The sequence below is a fragment of the Phyllostomus hastatus genome, unplaced genomic scaffold (genome assembly GCF_019186645.2).
Source record: "Phyllostomus hastatus isolate PE091 unplaced genomic scaffold, TTU_PhHast_1.1 phas_contig_304, whole genome shotgun sequence".
NCBI lineage: Eukaryota > Metazoa > Chordata > Mammalia > Chiroptera > Phyllostomidae > Phyllostomus > Phyllostomus hastatus.
The window spans coordinates 421663-444403 of record NW_025333845.1 but is presented as its reverse complement, the minus strand read 5'-3'; the positions used below and the strand labels follow the sequence as shown (position 1 = coordinate 444403).

The 22741-nt window shown below is 37.7% G+C and overlaps 3 protein-coding genes across 3 annotated transcripts; all 3 read left to right on the top strand.

Moving 5' to 3' along the window:
* Window positions 1–8162: 8162 nt before the first annotated feature.
* Window positions 8163–9623, top strand: LOC123819187 (hemoglobin subunit epsilon-2). Its single transcript, XM_045839480.1, has 3 exons — window positions 8163–8257; window positions 8379–8601; window positions 9495–9623. The coding sequence occupies exons 1-3, from the start codon at window positions 8166–8168 to the stop codon at window positions 9621–9623; spliced, it is 444 nt and encodes a 147-aa protein (XP_045695436.1). The 5' UTR covers window positions 8163–8165.
* Window positions 9624–14706: 5083 nt separating this feature from the next.
* LOC123819184 (hemoglobin subunit beta) lies at window positions 14707–16211 on the top strand. Its single transcript, XM_045839476.1, has 3 exons — window positions 14707–14868; window positions 14987–15209; window positions 15956–16211. The coding sequence occupies exons 1-3, from the start codon at window positions 14777–14779 to the stop codon at window positions 16082–16084; spliced, it is 444 nt and encodes a 147-aa protein (XP_045695432.1). The 5' UTR covers window positions 14707–14776; the 3' UTR covers window positions 16085–16211.
* A 4729-nt stretch (window positions 16212–20940) lies between these two features.
* LOC123819185 (hemoglobin subunit beta-like) lies at window positions 20941–22418 on the top strand. The gene is given in 4 exon segments (XM_045839478.1): window positions 20941–21089; window positions 21208–21289; window positions 21291–21431; window positions 22170–22418. Coding segments are annotated over 4 exon segments (444 nt in total). The 5' UTR covers window positions 20941–20997; the 3' UTR covers window positions 22299–22418.
* Window positions 22419–22741: the final 323 nt, after the last annotated feature.

Genomic DNA, 22741 nt, shown 5'->3' with positions numbered 1-22741 from the left:
TCAAGGCTTAAGATCTTTACGCTTTACAAGTTTGAGTGCCATTTGTTGACAACTTTAATTCATTTAGGCATTTATTACCTTTACACAGTGGCCAGAATTTGTCCTGTGAATCATTTTCTAATTCCACCTTATGTCTTCACAATGAGGATGAGAGACCATTGACTATTGTAGTTGTAGGTTGTCAACAGCACTAGTCTTTATAAATTCTACAGCTTCTCATTATGCTCCTAAACAAAGTAAACAGGCTATCCATGGCACTGAACCATTTTATCCAGTCACCAAATGAAAGCTACATGCATTTTAAATCAGTCAGCCTCTTCTCTTTCTTATCACTCATCTTTTATTTTGAATCTGAATGTCAAGGGGTCAAGGATGGTGATGATGATGGTGGGCAGAACATGTAATTTTTATCCCTTAGGGACCTAGATTTAGATCTACATTTTGTCAGTTTAAGACAGCTTAATTGGAAATAGCTTTATAATTGACATACGTACACACATACACATGCAGGGCTGGATGACTTTAACAGATGAAAAGATTACATTTGTTGGTAGGCAATAAAAGACACCTGAGCAAAATATTGTTTGCAATGAACAGATAATTCTAGGAATATTATTCTATCTAAGAGTATACAAGGTTTTCAGATTATGTCATTACCACGATTAAAATTCCATAATAGCTTTTCACTTTCTGCCACTGAAGACAAGTTCAAAGTTATTAGGTCTATGCTTTCTCTGCAACAATATATCCTGCCATTCTCACCTATGCTATGTACACATCAACCACATGTACCCATTATTTGTATCTCCAGCATACCATAGGTTTACTTACTTTCCTCAGAATTTTGGATTCAATATTCCAACTTTCAGATTTATATCCCATTATCTTCCAATGGCAGATTCCTTCTTTTTATTCTGGCCCTAGTCCAAATACTACCTTTTTAGTGAGACTAATCCTGATATAACTTTGTCCCTCTCTCATTAAGTTCAGATATTAATTTTCTTCAGCAAATAATAATTTCTGAAATTACTTTGTTGATGGTCTATTAATTTTCTGCATTTTCACCTCAAAATTATGAATCTTGAGAAAGTTTTGTTCCCTTTATCATTTATTTTAAGTCCACAGTACTTAGAACAATTACGATAAGAACTTATTTAACAAATCGTTATTAAATGAATGTTTGAGAACACATGAGCATGAATGTTTGAGAAACCATGAGTGGCTTTTGTAAAGAAATAGCTTTATAAGTGAGGATTTAGGCAATGTCAGAAGCAATGACATTGGGAAAATGGGATGATAAAATAGCTGTGGACAAGGAGAAATTGACACGATTTTGGAAGATATTGCTCCAGAAGTACAAGAGATATGCAGGAGTTACACAAGATATTTTATTCACTCTCTGGGTTTCTGGAAAAGATGGGGAGATTGTTTGCAGACACGAAGGGTCCTAGAAATACATTAGTCTCAGGAAGAGTAATTAAGATTTACACAACCTGATAAGTCAGAGGGTAAACTAATTTGAAGCTAGAGATACCCTGTAATAAAAATTCACAGGTAACTTTTTAATCTGCTCTTTTATATGGTTATCAGGTCTGGCCACGGAGGCTCAGTGGATTTCCTGGCTGTGCTATAGGTTATCTCTTTATTGCCTCCATTTCATTGATAAGTCATCTTAAAGAAAATCTTGGTTTTGCCTCAAATTCTTATCTGTCTTTCACATGTAGTCTTCCCCATTTCCCTAAGAACAGGTAACAGTCTCACAACTATGTGAAGTAGACTGAAAGGATTGCTTCTCTAATAGCAGAAATTCAGCTTTAATGTGTTGGGTTGAGCTCTTTAAATTTTAGAGTACTCTCTACAGTAAATACACATGGAAGTGGACTTTTTTGTTTGTGTGTGTTTTGAAATTTATTGTTGTTCAGTTACTGTTGACACATCTTTTTCCCCATTGCTCACCCCTACTCTGCCACCCCACTCCCACAGTCAGTCCTCCCCATTGTCTATGCCCATGAGTTCTCTATTCATGTTCCTTTGCTTGCCCCTTTCCCTCCTTTCCCATATTATCCCCCATCCCCTTCCCCTCTGGTCACTGTCAGTTTATTCTTTATTTCCAAGTCTCTGGTTCTATTTTGGTCATTTGTTTCTTTTGTTGATTAGGTTCCACTTGTAGGTGAGCTCATATGGTATTTGTCTTTCACCTCCTGGCTTATTTCACTTAGCATAATTCTCTCCAGTTCCATCCATACTGTTGTGAAGGGTAGGAGCCCCTTCTTTCTTTCTGCTGTGTAGTATTCCATTGTGTAAATGTACCACTGTTCTTTTTTTATCCACTCATTTACTGATGAACACTTAAGCTGTTTCCAGCACTTGGCTATTATCAGTTGTGCTGCTATGAACATTGGGGTGCACAGGTTCTTTTGAATTGGCGATTCAGGATTCTTAGGGTATAGTCCCAGCAGTGGGATCACTGCATCAGAAGGCACTTCCATCTTTAATTTTTTGAGGAAATTCCATACTGTTTTCCACAGTGGCTGTACCAGTCTGCATTCCCACCAACAATGTACGAGGGTTCCCTTTTCTCTACCAGTTCACCATCACTTGTTTGTTGATTTGTTATTGATGGCCATTCTGACCTGTGTGAAGTGATATCTCATTGTGGTTTTAATTTGCATCTCCCTGATGGCTAGTGATGTTGAGCATTTTTCTTTTCTTTTTCTTCTTCTTTTTTTTTAGATTTTTATTTTTATTTATTTTTAGAGAGGGAAGGGAGGGAGAGAGAGGGGGAGAGAGAGAGAGAGAGAGAGGGAGAGAAACATCAATGTGTGGTTGCTGGGGGTTCTGGCCTGCAACCCAGGAATGTACCCTGGCTGGGAATTGAACCTGGGACACTTTGGTTCCCAGCCCGTGCTCAATCCACTGAGCTACGCCAGGCAGGGTCTTCTTCTTGATGTTGAGCATTTTTCATGTGTCTATGGGGCCCTCTGTATGTTCTCCTTGGAGAAGTATTTGTTCAGGTCCTTGGCCCATTTTTCAATTGGATTGCTTGTCTTCCTGATGTGGAGTCATGTGAGTTTTTTAATTTTTAAAATTTTTTAAGTCTATTTTATTGATATGCTATTATACTTGTCCCAATTTTTTTCCCTTTACACACTTCTGCCCAGGATACCTCCTCCCTCCAGCAATCCTCCCTTAGGGCTGTCAATGGTTGTGTGTGTAAGTTCTTTGGCTTCTCTATTTCCTATGCTCTTCTTAACACGCCCCTGTCTATTATGATCCTACCAATTATGCTTCTTAATCCCTGCTCCTTTTCCACCATTCTTATATTTTGGAGATCACACACTTGTCCAAGGTATCATTGGCAAATATGTTTTCCTGTATGGTTGGCTCCTTTTCCATTTTGTTGTGATTATTGTTACTTTGTGGTATAATTTGAAGTCAGGGAGTATAATACTTCTGGCTCCATTATTTTTTCTCAGGATTGCTTTGGCTGTTTGGTGGCTTTTGTGGTTCCATCCAAATCTGATGATTTTTTTTTTGTTCTATTTCTTTAACAATACATTGGGATTTTGGTTGGGATTGCATTAAATCTGTCTATTATTTTGAGTAATATGGACATTTTAACTATGCTGATTATTCCAATTCATGAACATGGAATATCTTTCCATTTCATTGTGTCTTACTCAGTTTCTTTTAATAATGCTTTGTACTCTTCAGTGTATTGTTCTTTCACATCCTTTGTTAAGTTTATTTCTACATATTTTGTTTTTTTTGTTCCAATTGCAAAATAACTGGTTTTTAAATTTTTTTTTCTCTGAAATTTCACTGTTAGTATATAGATATGCAGTGGATTTTGAGTACATTCATTTTGTATCCAGCAACTTTATTGTGTTTATTTATCATTTCTAATAGTGTTTTGATGGAACAATATAATACACCACATTACCAAAATAAAGGATAAAAATCATATGATCTTATCAATAGGTGTAGAAAAGACATTTTCTAAGATATAACATCCATTTGTGACCAAAAACCTCAGTAAAATGGGTATAAAAAGAAAGTATTTCAATATAATTAAGGCCATATATGACAAACCCTCATTAAATATATTAATATTAAGTATAATATTATACATAATGGTGAAAAACAGAAAACTTTTACTCTAATACCAGGAACAAGATAAGGATATCTACTCTTGCTGCTCTTATTCAACATCACACTGGAAGTCATAGCCAGAGAAGTCAGGTAAAAGAAATAAGTAAAAGGAATTTAAATTGGGATTAAAGAAGTACAAGTACTACTTTTTGCAGATGATGTGATTATGTACCTAGAAAACACTAAACACTCTATGTGGTAACTTCTTAATCTGAATTTATTTGATCTTTAGGTGTCTATATTAAGAGAAAATAATTAAGTCAGGTTTCCTAAGATTCAGGACTACTGATCAGGTAACGTCTGAGATTTATGCATTGCTCTCAGAGAGAGAGAAAAAAAAAGAAACTCTGACTGTCACATTGAAAATGAGTCCTTTCAAAAACTGCAGTGTATTAGAGATAAAGTTATTTAAAGTGCAGTGCTGTCCCAGGTATGGTTGTGTGGACTACTAGTTAAAGAAAAAAGAACCTCTGCCCCTTTAGAGTTGTTTTACAAGCACACAAGAGAAACAAAGGAGGTGCTTCCTGATGTTAATTCTTGGACTAAGACCAGTTAAAAAGTGGACTCACAAGAAACAACTTTATTTTTCAAATAACAATAATGGTAATAGTGGTAGTAGTGATGATAGTAATACTAATAATTAATTAATATTCTGCTAAGAATTCTTTTGTAATTGTCTTCAGTTCTGTTTTATCCATGAGCTATTAAATATGTGAGAACTGCGGGTTATATGTTGAGCTGTGAATGTGTGTGTATTTGTATTTTATTTTGACAAGAAAATAAAACAACAGGGCAATAAAAGAAATAAACACTTGAGACATACACTTAGAAGGAACATACACTTGGGAATTTTTCAAGTTAAAGTTAAAGATATGGAAGAGTTCTGATGGGAGAGATGGGCATTGTGGGAAAAGAAATCCTCAGAACCAAACAATTATATGAGCCTGGGTAAACAATTCTGTGAAGGCAGAGGATCTGGTTGGAGGCAGAGTACCCATGTGGGGGCCTGGTAGAGAAGAATTAACCCAGGTGTTAAAACAGTAAGGTCCAGGAGAGAGTTCTAATTGCATTCTGCTTATGGGAACATATTTCCTAAAAGAAGCTGGTATGGAGAGAGGGGGAAAAGGTATAGAGAATAAGTAGCATAGAATGTAGGTTGAAAATAGATAGGGGGAAGGCAAGAATAATATGGGAAATGTAGAAGCTAAAGAACTCATAAGTATGACACATGGACATGAACTAAAGGGAGGGAACGTGGGTGGGAGAGGGGGTACAGGGTGGAGGGGAGAGAAGGCGGGAAATGGGACAAATGTAATAGCATAATCAATAAAATACATTTAAAAAAAAGAAGCTGGTATGTGACAAGCGCTTGTGAGGACAGATTAGGGATGGGAGGTGTTGGAGGTCAGAATGGGATAATTCTTTCAAAGTCAACTCTAAAGTACTGATCCTGGGATTTACTAAGAACTTTATGGCTAGGTGAGCAATAGGGGAAAAGGCCAACTATAACTGAACAACAACAAATACGAAAAAGAAAGAAAGAAAAAAGAATTTTATGTCTTAACTGATAAGAGCTGCCTAGATGAAATTGATCACATTGTCATCAGGAGAGACGGTGCCCAAATGTGCAGATTGGCTGCAGCATTACAAGGAAGTGGGGTTCTTATAAACTGCTCAGGGAGATGGGGATTTATGTGGGTGGAATGAAACAGAAGAAGCACAGAATCTCACTCAGGGCAACAGATCAGCACTTTGAGATCAAAAGGAAAAGGAAATAAATTGTGCAGAGTAAGGACAGATCTCAGGAGTTTTTGTTAGACTACATGTTAATACCTGTTCATAGACAAGAGTGTAATGTGATGGACAGGAAGGTTGGAAAGATGAACCTGGCTGTGGGTATTGAGTAGACTAGAGACCATGCTAATATCAGGTTTGCAAATCTGTACTAATTTCCCATGCCTTAGAATATAATATCCACTCTACCCTGTGCCTACTTTTCCATCTTTGTTTCCTCCTACTCTTTCCTTACATATTTTACTCTGACCTTGTAATGCCCTTCTCTAAATGAAATTCCAAGCACTTTCTTTATATCTCTCCCTTTATTTTCCTTCCTTCCCTCCTTTCTTCTTTCCTTCCTTCCTTCCTTCCTTCTGTACATCCTTCCTTCCTTTCATTTTTTCTCTCCAGGCTCAGAGTTTTTCATCTACTCTCCCTGCTTCCAGATACTTGTTTTTCCAAACTACTTACACCTGTTTCCACCTTGCCATTAAGGTCCCACTTCAAATACAACTTTAGGACACCTTTCCTTATATTGTTTTTCTATAGTCACTTGCTACTGTGTCATCAGATGTGTTTTCTTCCTGCTGTATAACACTATCTGAAATTCTCTTATTTATTTGTTTAATTATTAGTGTCAGTCTCTTCTGCCCATTGGAATGTAAGATTTGATCAAGCTACTTTGTTCATCTAGATTTCCAGTGTTGAGAACAGTGCCCTACATGATTAGCCTCAATAAATATTCATTTTTAATATATGATGAATGATTGGAAAACAGATGACTGTGATGATGATCTAGCATTGATGTGATAAATATCTAGATGACAGGTGACCTCTTCTCTTGAAGTAAATCCTTTTGGGATTGATTTCAACTCTTTGCTTTACATCTCTGTACCAAACTGCTCACATCAATATAGCTTGGCACTGAGAGCTCACAGATAACAAAATTTGTCATGGCAAACTATCTTTTGTCACCTCAGCAATTCCTTTCCATATTTCACATTGAAATCTTTTCCAAGATGAACAGATAAAAGTCTATTACTGTATCAAATAAACATAAAAGATTTCTTTTGTAAAAACAGAAACTCAGCTCTAATACATTTGGTTAATATATTAAATTTTAAAGTACCTCTGTAAATGCACATGAAGATTATTAAGCTATATAGTTTTTTTGTGAGATTGATGTTGGAAAGACACAAACAAGCAAACCTGGCATTCAAAATATGGGAGCAATTAACCTCTGAAAGAAAAAATAAAATAAACCTTTCCTTTCCCCACAGTAATTATGTTCTTTCCAGTCCCATAAATGCTTGTTTGAGATGCATGAGACTGAAGTACCTTAAATCACAATGACAGTAGTTTGAAGCATATTGTCAGTGAAGATTACCTCTGTCTGATTAGATAAGAGGAAAAGTTAAACACAGCAAAGGAGTGTGTATCCAGCATTTGCTAGAGACAACTCCCTTAATCCATGGTGTCAAGTCTTCAAATATTCTGTTCATTGAACACAGACACTCCTATTTTCCCCAACACTAGACTGTATATTTTCTTATAAAAATGAGTAGATACATGGTATGGGCCAGAGACACTTGCCCATATAATCAGAGTAAAATAAATTTGCTCACACAAGTGAGTATTATTATTAATAGAACTCAACAACAGTGAAATGCTCAATTCTTCTACAAATTAATGAGTTTTGGCTTATCCTGTTTCCAAACTGACGTTGGATTAGGGTTTTGTTCCCATTTTCAGGAAATATAAAAGTATGAGTCTCATTAAGCTTTAGAAAAATGGATAACCAACTCAAACTGTGGCTTCTTCTATGCCCTAGGTGAACAGAATAATGTCTTGAACAGCTGACACAATGACCAACAGATTTCTCTTTCTTACTCTTCCCAATTCTAGTTATGCCTCATGGTCAGCCTACAGGTCACCAGGGATAGCGGGGGTGGGAAGCTTGAGATATGAGCTGCATAGTAGATGGTAGGGGAGAAAACAGCAGACTCCCCCTGATAGAGCCACCCAACACTATCAGTGACACAAATGTCCATCTGCTGGCCCTCCCTTGTCCAAACCCAACCCTTGGTGGTGACAACCCACCTTGACCAATGGTCTCATTTCATTGGGAGAAGCAAGAGCCTGGGGGCCAAAAATGAAAAATAAAAGGACACACAGCGAATCAACAGTACAGACTTGCTTCTGGCTTCTCTGTGATCAACAGAAAGCTCCCAGACACTATGGTGCATTTCACTGCTGAGGAGAAGGCTGCTATTGCCAGCCTGTGGGCCAAGGTGAATGTGGATGTGGCTGGAGGTGAGATCCTGGGAAGGTAAGTACTAGAGGTGAGGGAAGGAGGCAGAAAGGCAGAGAGTGTTCCTGAAAGAGAAATTGGTCAAATCTATTACATACTCTGACTTCCCATCTTGTTTGGGACTATTTTCAACCCATAGGCTTCTAGTCGTCTACCCATGGACCCAGAGGTTCTTTGACAATTTTGGCAACTTATCTTCTGAAACTGCAATCATGGGCAATCCAAAGGTCAGGGCCCATGGCAAGAAGGTGCTGACTTCCTTTGGAAATGCTGTTAAGCATATGGATGACCTCAAGGGCACCTTTTCTCAGCTAAGTGAGCTTCACTGTGACAGGCTGCATGTGGATCCTGAGAACTTCAAGGTGAGTCCTGAGCATGCTTGTATTTTGTTCTTTTATCTTAGATATTTGTAGTATGCATACATTAGGAAACACAAGCACCTAAGTCTTATCATATATAGGTAGTTGTTGAAAGTAATATTTCCGGGAAGGGCTAGATTTTGTTGGTTAAGTTGTTTCAAAGGTAGAGTAGAGTAGAGTAATTACTATGGCCCGTAGAGACCACTGGTTATCTGATATTTCTGAAACAATATATTGTTATGAAGAGCACTGGCCAAAATTGAGCTAAATGTTTTTGGCTTGGAGAACACAAATTGAGCCAGGGTGAAAATACTTTGCTTTGTCTAACTGAAATTTTCTATAAAATTGGATGAATATATTGCTGCATGGTTCTGATGTTAGACCTAGGTCTAAGCAGGGCAAGTAAGGGCAATCTTTTCAATGCATGATTGTGTTTCCTGCCACCTCCTCCCATCAGCTGTGATGAAATGCTCTTGTATATATAGCACAGGGTTCTTTGTCATATGATATCCATGCAATTTGAATATATGTACTATCTGGGGACTTAGACTATACATATTAAAATCTCTTGCAACACAATAATCCTACTTTTCAAAAAGACAAATATTCTCTAAAAGAGAGAAACAATTCATAGCAATATCATAGCAATGTTCTGAGGTCATGAGGTGGCAGAGCAAATGAGAAAAGAATTGAACTTAATGGCAGGTACATAACTGGAAATCACGTAGAAGCCAATGCCAAGCCTATAAGGATGCACTTTTGTGGGAGCATGACCATGAAAGTTGCTCAAATTCCTATCAGGAAGGACATGGGTGTTGTATCTTTTACTGAAAGTCTGTTTTGAGGCCTTCTGTTTACTATGTACTATTTTCTTTTTACCCCCACTCTCTCCTCAGCTCCTAGGCAATATGATTTTGATTGTCTTGGCAACCCAGTTCGGCAGGGAGTTTACCCCCCAGATGCAGGCTGCCTGGCAGAAGCTGACAACTGCTGTGGCTAATGCTCTGGCCTTCAAGTATCACTGAGTTGCCTGTCCAACTCTATGTGTGCCTACCAGAGGGTTCTGTGTTCCAAGAAGACTGGGGACAGTGCCTTGCTTCTAGTCTTACCTATTATATGACAAAAATAAAATAAAAATTATGCTCTATAAGGAATATCTTTGTCGTCTCTCTCTGTGTTTGTCTTTTATGTTAATTCAGCTAAAATAAAGCACCTTTACAAGAATGGAATTATTAAATTGGGAGTTTGAGAAGGATAGAGAAGAATCTCTTGTGAGTCTCTGCAAGATAAGAGTGGTTTTAATGGAGTAGTTACTTCCAGTAAGACAAAGTGTATTCTTGAATTGGACAACATCTTTAGAAAAAGGGAGGGAATAGTGGTACTCTTGAGATGTGCAAGAAGATGGATGACTGTGAGTAGTACATGCTAGAACTTAGTATAGGTCCTGCATATGTTATTATTTGTATAAACTCAAGATAGAGCTCCTTTTGGGCTATAGTTCACTTCTATTTAACATAAGAAACTATATAATATATAATATATAATACATAACATATAATGTATAACATATATATAATCCTCACCGCATATGCTTTCATTATATGTGATATGTAATATATACATATTATTACATATATACATTTTATAGATATTATAGATATATAAATAATCCTTACTTAAGGACATGTTTTACTGATTTTAGAGAGGAAGGCAGTGAGAGAGAGAGAGAGAGAGAGAGGGAGAGAGAGATGTGAGGGAGAAGCAGGGACCTGTGCCCCAACCAGGGATCAAACCTGCAACCCAGGTATGTGCCCTGACTGGGGATCAAATCCACAACCTTTTAGTGTATGAAGTGATGCTCCAACCAAATGAGCCACTCTGCTAGGGCATAAGAAACATATTTTTTATCAGCAATAATACAGTGATGTCGGGGCTTCCCACAGACTCAGTCAAGGGCTACACTATAAGATTTTCCCTAGTGTCTTCAGTAGTATTAATGGAAGAAATATGCCTAAGGCATATGAACTTACTGTTATCTTTGTGACACAGAACATATTTCTAATTCCATTAAGGCTTTGATGGAGATAAAAGTTCATTTATATGGGAAAATGATAAATCCAGGAATCATCATGCCAGGCCTAAGTGACAGAAGAGAAACTTGCCCTTTCAATGCAGTGTGATAGTATAAAGTTAGACCTTACTAGAGACACCAGAAAAAGCAGGGAAACTATTGTTAGGAGCAAAAAGAACCAATGAAGTTTCTTGCACATGAGAGGGTAATAATAGAGAATTTGAGGACAATTGATTCAGGTGTAGGTATAGAACTGAAAAGATAGGGTCTAACTTGGATATAGCCTTAGGAGTTTGCTGTGATTATAGTGAAGTGATGGGTAGAAGACTAAACTTGACAGACACAATGCAACCAAGAAAAAATTAAGTAAGGAACCATTATAGCAAAGATTTTATAGGGCTTAAAACAGAAAAAGAGAGAGTGGAGAAGTCATAAATGATAGCCAGTTTCTTTGTATGCTGAATGAAAAGAAGAAAATTTATTGACAAAACTGAAAATGCATAGAAGTCTCTTATTTGGTGCTGGCACTGAGCATAGTCATTTTGTGACAATTACTTGAGATTCCTGTACCCAGGTCCTTGGCATAAAAGTGAAAAGCCAGGGCTTTGGGATTTAATGAACAAAGATCAAATTATATCCCCCTAGACATGCAAAATACAGTTAAAATTTTCCTCATTTGCCCTGACTGGTGTGGCTCAGTTCACTGGGCATTGTCCCTCAAAGTGAAAACATCGCTGGTTTGAGCCTCAGGGCAGATACTTGGGTTGCAGATTCAGTCCCTGAAAGGTGTGCATAATGCAATCAATCAATGTCTCTCTCATCAATGTTTTTCTCCCTCTTTCTACCTCCCTTGCCCTTTCTAAAAATTAATAAGTAAAATCTTTAAAAATATTTCCTTATTTGTAAAATGATACAATGATTCTAACTTCACAAATACAAGGGCTGTCCAGAAAGTATTCAAACACATAGTATGAAAAATAGAAACATTTATTGAAGATACAAATATAAGAAACATTGTACATAGGACAATGACGCTTCAGTCCCCTTCAAAGTAGGCACCTTGGGACCTCACACAGTTCTCCCAGTGTGTTCCATTGTTCAAAACACTCTGCAAAATCCTTTGTTGGAGTGGCTATCAGCTGCCTATAATATTTTCCTGAATCTCAATGGTGGTCTGAAATCTCTTCCTTTTCAAAGGTGATTTTAGTTTTGGGAAAAGCCAGAGATCACAGGGCACCAAACCTGGGCTGTATGGAGGCTGAGTCACCTGGGTGATTTGATGCTTCACAAAAAAACTCTGCGCTAGATGTGAAGCATGAGCAGGTATGATGTTGTGATGAAGCTGCTGATCATCAGTTGGCCATAGCTGTGGACATTTTTGTCATATCACATCTCTCAACTGAGGAAGAAAATTGAAATAGTACTTCTTTTTAATTGTTTGGCCTGGATGGACATACTCATGATGGACAAACCTTCAAAATCAAAAAACACAGTTAACATGGCTTTGATCTTGCTGAAACTTTGAAGCATTTGTGCCACAGTTTTATTTGTGCTGCACGCATTGTATCATCCTTGAAAACCCTCTGAATTGTTGAAATAGTTTCTGTGGAGGAATGTTTGATCTTAATGTAAAATTTATGCAGATTAGTTATTCAACTAGCTCAGTCATTTTGAATTCAATGGTCACAGAATACATATGCTTACTCAACGGCATCTACTGTGCCCACTGATTAGTACAGTGAGGTTGTCATTGTTCATGCATGTGTATCCCAGGTCACTCTCCTTGGCTGCCAGGTTATATCAATGCCACACAAAATGTTCTCATTATTAACAATGGCTAGACTTTTTTCACACAGAACTCATACACTACAAGGTTTCAAGAAAGTATTTGTAAAGTGCATTGTCTGTCATTTTTAAAGGTTGTGGTGGTGGTTTGTACAATGTATTGTGATGTGTTCCCCTGTACCCTATTTCACTGTGTATTCTTTTAAAAATATATCTTTTATTTATTTTACTTTTTGAGAAAGGTGAAGGGAGGAAGAGAGGGAGAGAAACATCAATGTGAGAGAGAAATATTGATCAGTTGCCTCTTGAACACATCCCAACCAGAGACTGAACCCATAACCCAGGCATGTGCCCTGATGAGGAATCAAACTGGCAACATTTTGCCTTGCAAGATAATGTCCAACTGAACCACACTGGTCAAGGCTCAGTGTATATTCATAACCTCATTCTATTCTTTTTAAACTCAAGATGCACAAATCTATTTGTTTAATATCCAATTTGGGATTGTTCAGGAGTGCATTGAATATAATATATCCAAGAGTGAATTCCTTTTTTTTTGCTAATCTATCCCTGCTAACTTAGCCCTTTTCTTGCATTCCTCATCTCAGTGACTTAATGCATCATTCATTGGTTAAGCCTGAAAATAGAGATGGTGTGTTTACTTCCTCCTCCTACCACAATATTCTAACTATTTGTCTGTTATTTATTCTACCTCTAAAATCTATTTATACACTGAATCCAGAATAATTATTGAAAGATATAAATCAAATCATGCCACCCTCTTCCTTGAATTTTTTCATACTTTTCCTAGCTTTCAGATTAAAGAAAAGTAATCTGTAGCCTAGTTTAAAGATCATTCATGACTCCTCTGTAACTTTCTATTGTATAATCATGTTTTCTTGTGATCTGAGTTAAAGTCACCACTGTCCATCTTTCTACATATAAACCATGTCAGTCAAATTACTGTCTGGTTTCTTTTAATCAACACTATTTTGTACAATTCATCTCTATTTTTGCCTGTGAAGCACTAATTTAAATTGCTGTGTAATATTTTATTATTTTACTATCCCATAATTTATTCATTCCACCAAGAGAGGAATATTTAAGTTGCTACTAGTTTCAGATTCTTATGTACACAGATATGATAAGCATTCCTAGCCATATCTTTGGATACACACAAGCTTGCATTTCTGTTTATGTAAAAGTATGATTGTTAGATCATGGGTTTTGCATATTTTCTGCTTTAGTATATATATCAAATAGTTTCAAAATCCATTCAACTATTTTACACTCTCAGTAAGAGAGTATGAGAATTTTTGTTAATCTACATCCTTGACAAATTTTGTAATTACCAATCTCACCTCTCATCTTTATATATTTTTCTCCTCTTTCCCTTTCAGTTAATTCTTTTCAATTTAGTTAGTCCTTCCCTCCTATTTTTCTTCACTTTCTTCCTCCCTTCTTCCCTTCCTACCTTCTTTCCTTTTTCCACAAGAACACAGATGGACAAATTTCTGCATTTGAATTTTCTCTAAAACCCTGTCAGACTTAATCTGGCTGAATGAGGTACATCTCTTTTTCAATTTCTGTGCATTCTTCCTTTAGTGAGATATAGTTTTAAATTATTATGTAGTAGGTATTATATATTTTGATTTATCTTTCACTACATTTCATGCTCTGAAACCCATTTTAGTAGTTAGCAGATATTGTTTATTATTTTTCATTATTTTAATGGACATTTATTTTAAGAAAGAAATGAATAAAAGAGTGTGTGACTAACCAAGTAGGAGAAAGAAGGCAAGTTAGAACTATGGCAAAATATTCACCTGTTTCACCCATTTATAAATATCTCTAGAGACAAAGAGAAGCTCCATAAAGAGCCTACTTGATAAAATTTCTGCCTTTTAAGACTTAGGCTTCTTATCTAAAAATGAAAGAACTAGATGAGTTGAACTCTAAAATACATCCCACCATATCTTGCTAAAACACTTATGCAGGGATTAGAATGGGAGTATATTTGTAGAAGCATCTGCCAAAGGAGATGAGGTCAGGGGGTGAATAGAGGGAGACCACAGTGTCTGATTCAAGACATACAAGACCCAGAACACCTGATCTCAAGACCAGGTGAAGGCAACTGAGAGTGAGAGTGCATCCCACATGCTCACAAACCAATGAATTTCTGCCATGCCCTGGGCCAATCTGCTCACAGGAACAGGGAAGGCAGGAGCCAGGGCTGGGCATAAAAAGAAGAGAAGGGCCAGCTGCTGCTTACACTTGCTTCTGACACAACTGTGTTCACTAGCAACTAAACAAACAGCCAACATGGTGCATCTGACTGGTGAGGAGAAGAGTGCTGTCACTGGCCTGTGGGGCAAGGTGAACGTGGAAGAAGTTGGTGGTGAGGCCCTGGGCAGGTTGGTATCCAGGCATAAGGGGGGTGAGTAGAAGCTGGGTGTGTGGACACAGTGCAGTCCCTAGGGTTTCTGACAGACACTGACTCCCCCTTTTCTCTGTGCTGTGTTCACCCCTCAGGCTGCTGGTGGTCTACCCCTGGACTCAGAGGTTCTTTGACTCCTTTGGGGACCTGTCTTCTGCTTCCGCTGTGTTTGGCAACCCTAAGGTGAAGAGCCATGGCAAGAAAGTGCTTGACTCCTTCAGTAATGGTCTGCAGCATCTTGACAACCTCAAGGGCACCTTTGCTAAGCTGAGTGAGCTGCATTGTGACAAGCTGCACGTGGATCCTGAGAACTTCAGGGTGAGTCTAGATGTTCCACTTTTTTCTTTTCACTGTCTCATCTTTCAATCTGGTTCTTCTACCTACCTGTTCTTCCTCCACATTCCTTTTTGTTTTACTATACCTCATTACTTAATACTTTTCAAAATGTATATAGTTTCATATTTTTCTTTAATATCATATTATTTTTTCTCACAAACTTGCTTTTTAAAAATCAAGCTGTTTCTTTAATGTCTTATTTTTTACTTCTCTATTCCCCACTGCAGTTTACTTTTCCCTACCCAGTTCTCAAACTATATACACCAACTTCCACTTCCTTCCTCTACACTTGGAAAATACTCCATGTGGATTTGAAAGGGATTTGAAAGGATGCCTCAAAGTAGAGATATGCCTACATAATTTAAAAATTAAAAATTAATCTGAACTTTACAGGGTCAATACTCAATGGACAAAAAAGAAAAGTAAATATCTGAGAATGAAAAGACCAGAAGTAGGAAGAAGGGTTGCAGTAGTTCCTGAAAGGCAGCCCTTCATCCTAGTTTGCCAATTATAGTACATATAATATTTATAGTAAAATATATAAATACTTTATATATATGTATATATATGTAATATAAACACATAAATATTTACTAATGCATGCTGGTGGGAATAACCCGAGGATCAATTTGGGCTCAAGTGTAGGCAGGAAAAAAATATTGTTGGCCCAATTTCTTTGAATCCAAGGTGTTAATATGCATATACGTCTGTCTACCTCTTCCCCACAGCTCCTGGGCAACGTGCTGGTGGTTGTGCTGGCTCGCACCTTTGGCAAGGAATTCACCCCTCAGGTGCAGGCTGCCTATCAGAAGGTGGTGGCTGGTGTGGCCACTGCCCTGGCTCACAAATACCACTGAGATCCTGCCCTATTTCCTCGTGACCTTTGGAAGACCCTATTTCTCTATATTCCATCTTCTGAACTTGGGGAAATAGTGCCCACCCTCAAGGGCATGGCCTCTGCCTAATAAAAGAATTTCAGCTCAACTTCTTGATTCATTTCATTTATTTTTTTAAAAAATTTTTCTCCTCTGAAGAAATTAGAACATCCCTGAGGATCTTCCACAGGGAGTGCTTGTGTCTTGTACAAGGAGGTCAAGGAAAATAAGAAAAGGGAGGGAACCATACACAGTCATTAAAGGATGACACTTCTACCTCTGAAGCATGGGACTTTTCAAGGAGTTTTGAAATATGGAGATAATTCAGGCATTACAAGGGCTCTCATGTGAAACCTAAGACATGACCTTTAGGCTAATGCTCTGGTCCATTTCCTATACTTACTCAAAATATAATGTGCTTGACTAGAGACTAATGATTGCTCAAGACACTGTTATGTTTTTTTTTCTATTTCTCTTGCCTGTACTGTGTATCACACAATACTAGACTCCATCAAATGCTCCTATTCTAAGAAACACCCCACCTCTCTCACTTTTCCCAGAACATCTCCCAAACAACGTTCCCCTCCCCCCCTCCCCCCACAACACCTGCTTTCAGGCAAAGTTTAATGCTTGAATATCACTTTGACCATTTTTGACTTTGGCTTAATCAACTTTCCAATATTGCCTAAGAGAGTCATTCCAACCTCCTTCCCAATTTTCACATTTCTTCTTATTCATTACTCTCATAATCCATTCTGTACAAATAGTTACTATTCTGTACTATCCCATGTGAGTACTGTGCCTTAAGTTCCTCTATAGGCAGTTAAAAATATTTATTAAATGAAATAAGTGAATGAGTAGATGATTATTCCTGGTGTTAGAACTCATGGGATCGGAGGACAATCTGAACAGTAGAACATGGCACAGAATTCTTTGGGTGTTGAGGATATAATATACTATGAGGAGGCACATAGGAAAGTAAAACACTGATCGGCATTTGCTTTCTGATCATAGGCAGTAAAACATCTTTGAAGAATTTCTAAAACTTTCTAACTTGTACATATTTCTTTAAATCTATATCATTTCCTGTTAATTAATTTTAAACTTGACTACTTGAAACAGAATCTGTTTCTTTTTTTCTATATGAAAATGCTTTCATAAAAACTCTGCTTATATTACCAGGTATAAATAACATATTACAGTTATGGTTTCACCACTATATTTTGCATTGTCTGAGAGCTGAAGCTTTTCATATTCATTTTTTTCTTCTCAGGTCCTTGTTCATAGTAGACACCGAGACCTGTTCATATCTGAGTAGGATCTTTTTAACAACCACAGATTCACATCCCAGAAGCAGAAACACCTCAGGGAAATATTAGGAAGATTACTTCCACATTCTTGATTTCCAAAAAGTCCTTGTGAGAATCAAATAGAAGACACTTTCAGAGAATTTGAAACAGAATAAGAGAAATTGTGGTCTGGAAAGGAGGAAACAAAATGCCCTTCTTTCCTCAAAATGATCATGAAAAGAACAAAAGTATATGGAGGCTTACTATACCCTCTTTTATTCTTTTACCTCTGGAAATAGCCCATGAATACAGACTAGAAATTGGGCCTGAAATTTCCATTACCAAAGAGAAAATTTTGACTTAAAAATGAGTTAAACTATCTTATTTCTAAACTATTCTGTGTTTATGTTCTTTTTTCTATGACTTTTGCTCTTTTCAGAGAATTTTTATTTTGTTTAATTTTATTAATTTAATTTAATTTAATTTTTAAAAGACTGTTCAATAAAAATAACTAAGAGATTGTACATCTGGGAGAAAGGAGAGGGGAAAAAACTGTGTTTGACCAAGGGAATATAGATTAAATTGCTGTAACTGTCCTCTTCAGGAATTTAGGATTGTACACTAAATCATATAAAAAAGTGTTGTAGTGGAGTGCAAGTTTTTAAACAAATGATGAAACCACATACCTCTGGAAAAACGCCATGATTCTCTTGAAGGAAGTTAATATGTATCCTCTTAATCATACTCAGACTAGGCCCATTTTGGGTAGAACATTAGGAATTAAGTAAACTTACAGACTAGGGTAAAGGAAAGAAACTTCTGTCTGGACCTGTGATGTGTGTGTGTCAGTGCTCAGTGGGGCTGCAATCAAAGTACAGTAGACACCCCGTAGATGTACCCCTTCACAGGGTAGATGTAAGGTCATAATGGTGAAGATGACAGTGAGCCTAAGGAGCTTTCCAGAACCTTTGAACACTGATTTGGATTTGAGCCTGAGGCTCTGAGCATAACCACAATTATCATAATTTATACTTTTTATTTTTGTCTGGAATGTCTGAGCTTTTTGATGTTTTATATCAACTTGCAGACTTGTTCTAGTAGGGTTAAGGGTAATGGAAGGAAAAGTTCGTTTTACACTTAAATGATATGAAGTAGCAACAGTGAGAGAAAGCAGCACCTTTTGTCCTGAAACTAGGATGATGGTAGCTGAAGTACAAAAGAGTGGCCCCTAGGTTATTCATGGCCGGAGAAGACTTAGGAAAATAACACAACAGAAACATTTAAGGGAACCATTTTTGAGAATAGAGAATGGTAGAGGAAGTCTTTAAGTAGGGCCTGATTTCTGTTGACCAAGATAGCACAACTTGTAAGCTTGAAGTGGCTCTTTATAGAAAAATATAAATGTAGTCTATACTATCATTTAGTTAGGTCTGTGAATTTTCCATGACACTAAGTTATTAAAAAACACATTTCCAAACACTCCCTAGAAGATCTCCTTACACATACATTAGCCTGACCTCTGATATTAAGAATGTGAAATAGGGTTTTGAAAACAATCTGAATGTAAAACAATGATAAAGCTAAAAAAGCCTTAAACATAATAAAGTGAAACTCAAGATCTGAAAGTCAAAACAAATGGTGTTCTTTGTTATTAACATTTAAAACATTTAAAAGACCTCTTTTCCCAGAAGTCAGCATGTGGATTCTTTCCCCAGTAAGATCCTTTTTGCTCAGAGAAAGGTGAATATAAATAAAAAAATATTCAATTTCTATCTTTTTTATACCTGTAATCTTTTGGGGGGCATTTAATTCTGAACTTATCTTCAAATAGGCAGATGAAAACCAAGCCTTCCCTATATGTTTGAGAATAATCAAAGTGAGCTTATTCACAAGTACTTGCTGGGGTCTGGGACAGATAAGAGGAATGAGGAATTTTTATTTATCTAACCATAATGGAATAAGTATTTTGGGAAATGGAGGAATGGAAGCAAGATTTTTATGAATTTATTTGGAACAACTGAAAATAAAGTTCTTTTCCTCTGGTTTACCCCCCTAAAATTGTTTTTGTAGTTGGAGTTTCAGAGTATTAGAACTGAAAAGATGTGGGATTTCTATTACATATTTGTTTCCAGTGATGGCAAAAGAGAAAGTGATTCTAGACATCAGAACACCTGAATCAAAAGAGTCTATGGTAGGAGAAACATGGAAAGTCAAAAAACAAAAATGTATAGCCTTTTTCTTACTGGATGGAAATGAAAATTTGGGAAGAGGGAAAGCATCATCTCTACATGCAGGAAGTAGAGATGATGCAAATTGTGGAAAATAACAAGCAGGGCCTTGCAGAGAACTCAAAGACTGTGTGCTGAGCTCAGACATACTTGCTGATTTTGATCTTTTCATTGCATTTTTAATAACAAGGAACAGAATTTTATACTTCAGGCCTTTTTTCCTAGCCTGAAAAGTTAACAGGACTTACAACATGGAGAAAAGGAGCTCCAAGGGGGGTGGGGGTGGGGTGGGGCTGGGCAGGGAGTGGGTATTAGAAAAGCTGTAGAGATAAGGGTAAATTTTAGTAAAAGAAGGTTTAAACAAACACAATTTATAGGGAAAGTGAGACTATGGGTGATGAATTTGAATCAGAGAAATAATTATACCACAGCATTCTTGGCAGCCTAAGGAAAAAAAAATAGCATGAGGCAAGGCTGGAATTCATTTCCACTTCCCTACCCCATCTTTTAAGTCACAGGGAAGCTTCTCTCTTCTCTCAGCACTTTCTCACACCAGTCCAGGATGGAACATAATGTATGACCCTGGTTAGTCTTTGAAAAAATTACTTCTCTCAAGTCATGATTTTGGTTTGTAATTGATTTTTCACTTATTTGTGTTTCTTACAACATTGAAACATCTCTGTGTTTCCATCTGTGAATCTACAAATCTAATAGGGTAACTATTTCACAGGACACTCTCGATTCATATTCATTCTATTTTTCAGTCATCATGTATTTGGTTATGTGACTAAATTAAGAAAAAATAAATAAATTAGTAGGTATTTTCTTACCAGAAAGATTTAATGGAACAAAGAAAAAGAAGATATACTTAGTATGGGGGCAATGTTTCATGCATGCTGTTCTTGTAAACATTTTGTGCATTCTAAAGACACAGTAGGAGATCTATCCATGCACTCTTAAGTTGAACTACAGGGAGCACTTCCTCTCCACTTTCTGAACTTTAGATTCTTCATTTCAGAAATAAGAAAATTGAGGCGGCAATCTCTAAGTGATTCTAACAATTATTTAAGTAGATTTCCCAAGGAGGTTGATTCTAAATAGCATTTTGTACTGCTGAATGGGACCTAGAAATACCTAGAGAGAGGGCTGAGAGTCAGAAGTCAGACTCATAAGTCAGTGCCAGAACTGCCAAGGACAGGTATGGCTGTCATCATTCAGTCCTCACCCTGAAGACCACACCCAGGCCTGGGCCAATCTGCTCACAGGAACAGGGAGGGCAGGAGCCAGGGCTGGGCATAAAAAGAAGAGAAGGGCCAGCTGCTGCTTACACTTGCTTCTGACACAACTGTGTTCACTAGCAACTAAACAAACAGCCAACATGGTGCATCTGACTGGTGAGGAGAAGAGTGCTGTCACTGGCCTGTGGGGCAAGGTGAACGTGGAAGAAGTTGGTGGTGAGGCCCTGGGCAGGTTGGTATCCAGGCATAAGGGGGGTGAGTAGAAGCTGGGTGTGTGGACACAGTGCAGTCCCTAGGGTTTCTGACAGACACTGACTCCCCCTTTTCTCTGTGCTGTGTTCACCCCTCAGGCTGCTGGTGGTCTACCCCTGGACTCAGAGGTTCTTTGACTCCTTTGGGGACCTGTCTTCTGCTTCCGCTGTGTTTGGCAACCCCTAAGGTGAAGAGCCATGGCAAGAAAGTGCTTGACTCCTTCAGTAATGGTCTGCAGCATCTTGACAACCTCAAGGGCACCTTTGCTAAGCTGAGTGAGCTGCATTGTGACAAGCTGCACGTGGATCCTGAGAACTTCAGGGTGAGTCACTGGAACACTCAATGTTCTCCTTCTTTCTTTTCATGGTCAAGGTTATGTCCTGGTGACAGGGGTTCCAACTTTTCTAAAATCTCTCAAACAAGCAGCATCTTGACTCTGTGTGCCCAGTACCTCTCTCTGTGACTCCAGGCCTGGCACTAGCAGCAAGCAACCTTGGTTCATTGTGGCCTCATGGGGAGAGGGCATAAACTTCAGGGCATATTTTAGAATGAGTTAGGGGTACTCTGGTTGCATCCCTACGATTCCACAAGACCATTTAAGGATTTTTTTTTTTTGCCCTCTGTGCTCACAAGCATTGTTTCTTCTAATACATTCTTATTTTTTTCTTTCTGTTTTCTGCAATGTCTTCTCTTTACTTTTTAAGCAAACTTTTTATTTTGAGTATTTAATTTAAAAAATGTCTTGTTTAAGTGCACTTAAAATTATCTAATACTTTCTTTCCTCTACCTCTTCCTTTCCTTTCAAATATGTTCACTTCTTTGCATGGTTCTAAAGAATTACAGTGATAACTTAAGTTCAGATGTAAGGCAGAAAAAGAGGAACATCACCAAGTGAAAATTCAGGCTGATGTGGGTGGATTTGCATTAATAGTGACATCAAAATTCCACCTATCTTTCTGTTTATATTCAAAAAGCACAGTCTGGGAAGAGGCTGGAATATTCTAAGTCCAAGGTGGGTTCATCGCTAACCACAACCATACCTCTTGTCTCTTCTCCACAGCTCCTGGGCAACGTGCTGGTGGTTGTGCTGGCTCGCACCTTTGGCAAGGAATTCACCCCTCAGGTGCAGGCTGCCTATCAGAAGGTGGTGGCTGGTGTGGCCACTGCCCTGGCTCACAAATACCATTGAGCTCCTTTTCCTGCTTTCCAGGAAAGGTGCCTTTTGCCCCATAGCCCAACAACTGCCTGTGGGAGTTTCATGAAGGGATCTGAGCATCTGATTTCTGCTTAATAAAACGCACGTATTGCACTGGTGTTTTAAATTATTTCTGCGTCTCTCATTCAGATGGCATATGGGAAGGCAGGGCATTTAAAACACAAAGAAATGAAGCGTTAAGTCAGACCTCAGGAAAATGTATCTGTGTCTTGGACTCCATGAATAGAGAGGTTGTAAATAGGTAATACATGGGAAACAGACTCTGCTGCTTATTCTTTGTTGCCTTCAGAAAAAGATTCAACTTGAAGCTGGATTTGGGGGTTAGAATTTTGCTATGGTTTATTTAAATCAATTATTTTATTTAGCCCATCTTACAAATGTCTTCTCTCCCTTCAGCTCTCCAGGACCCTATAGCC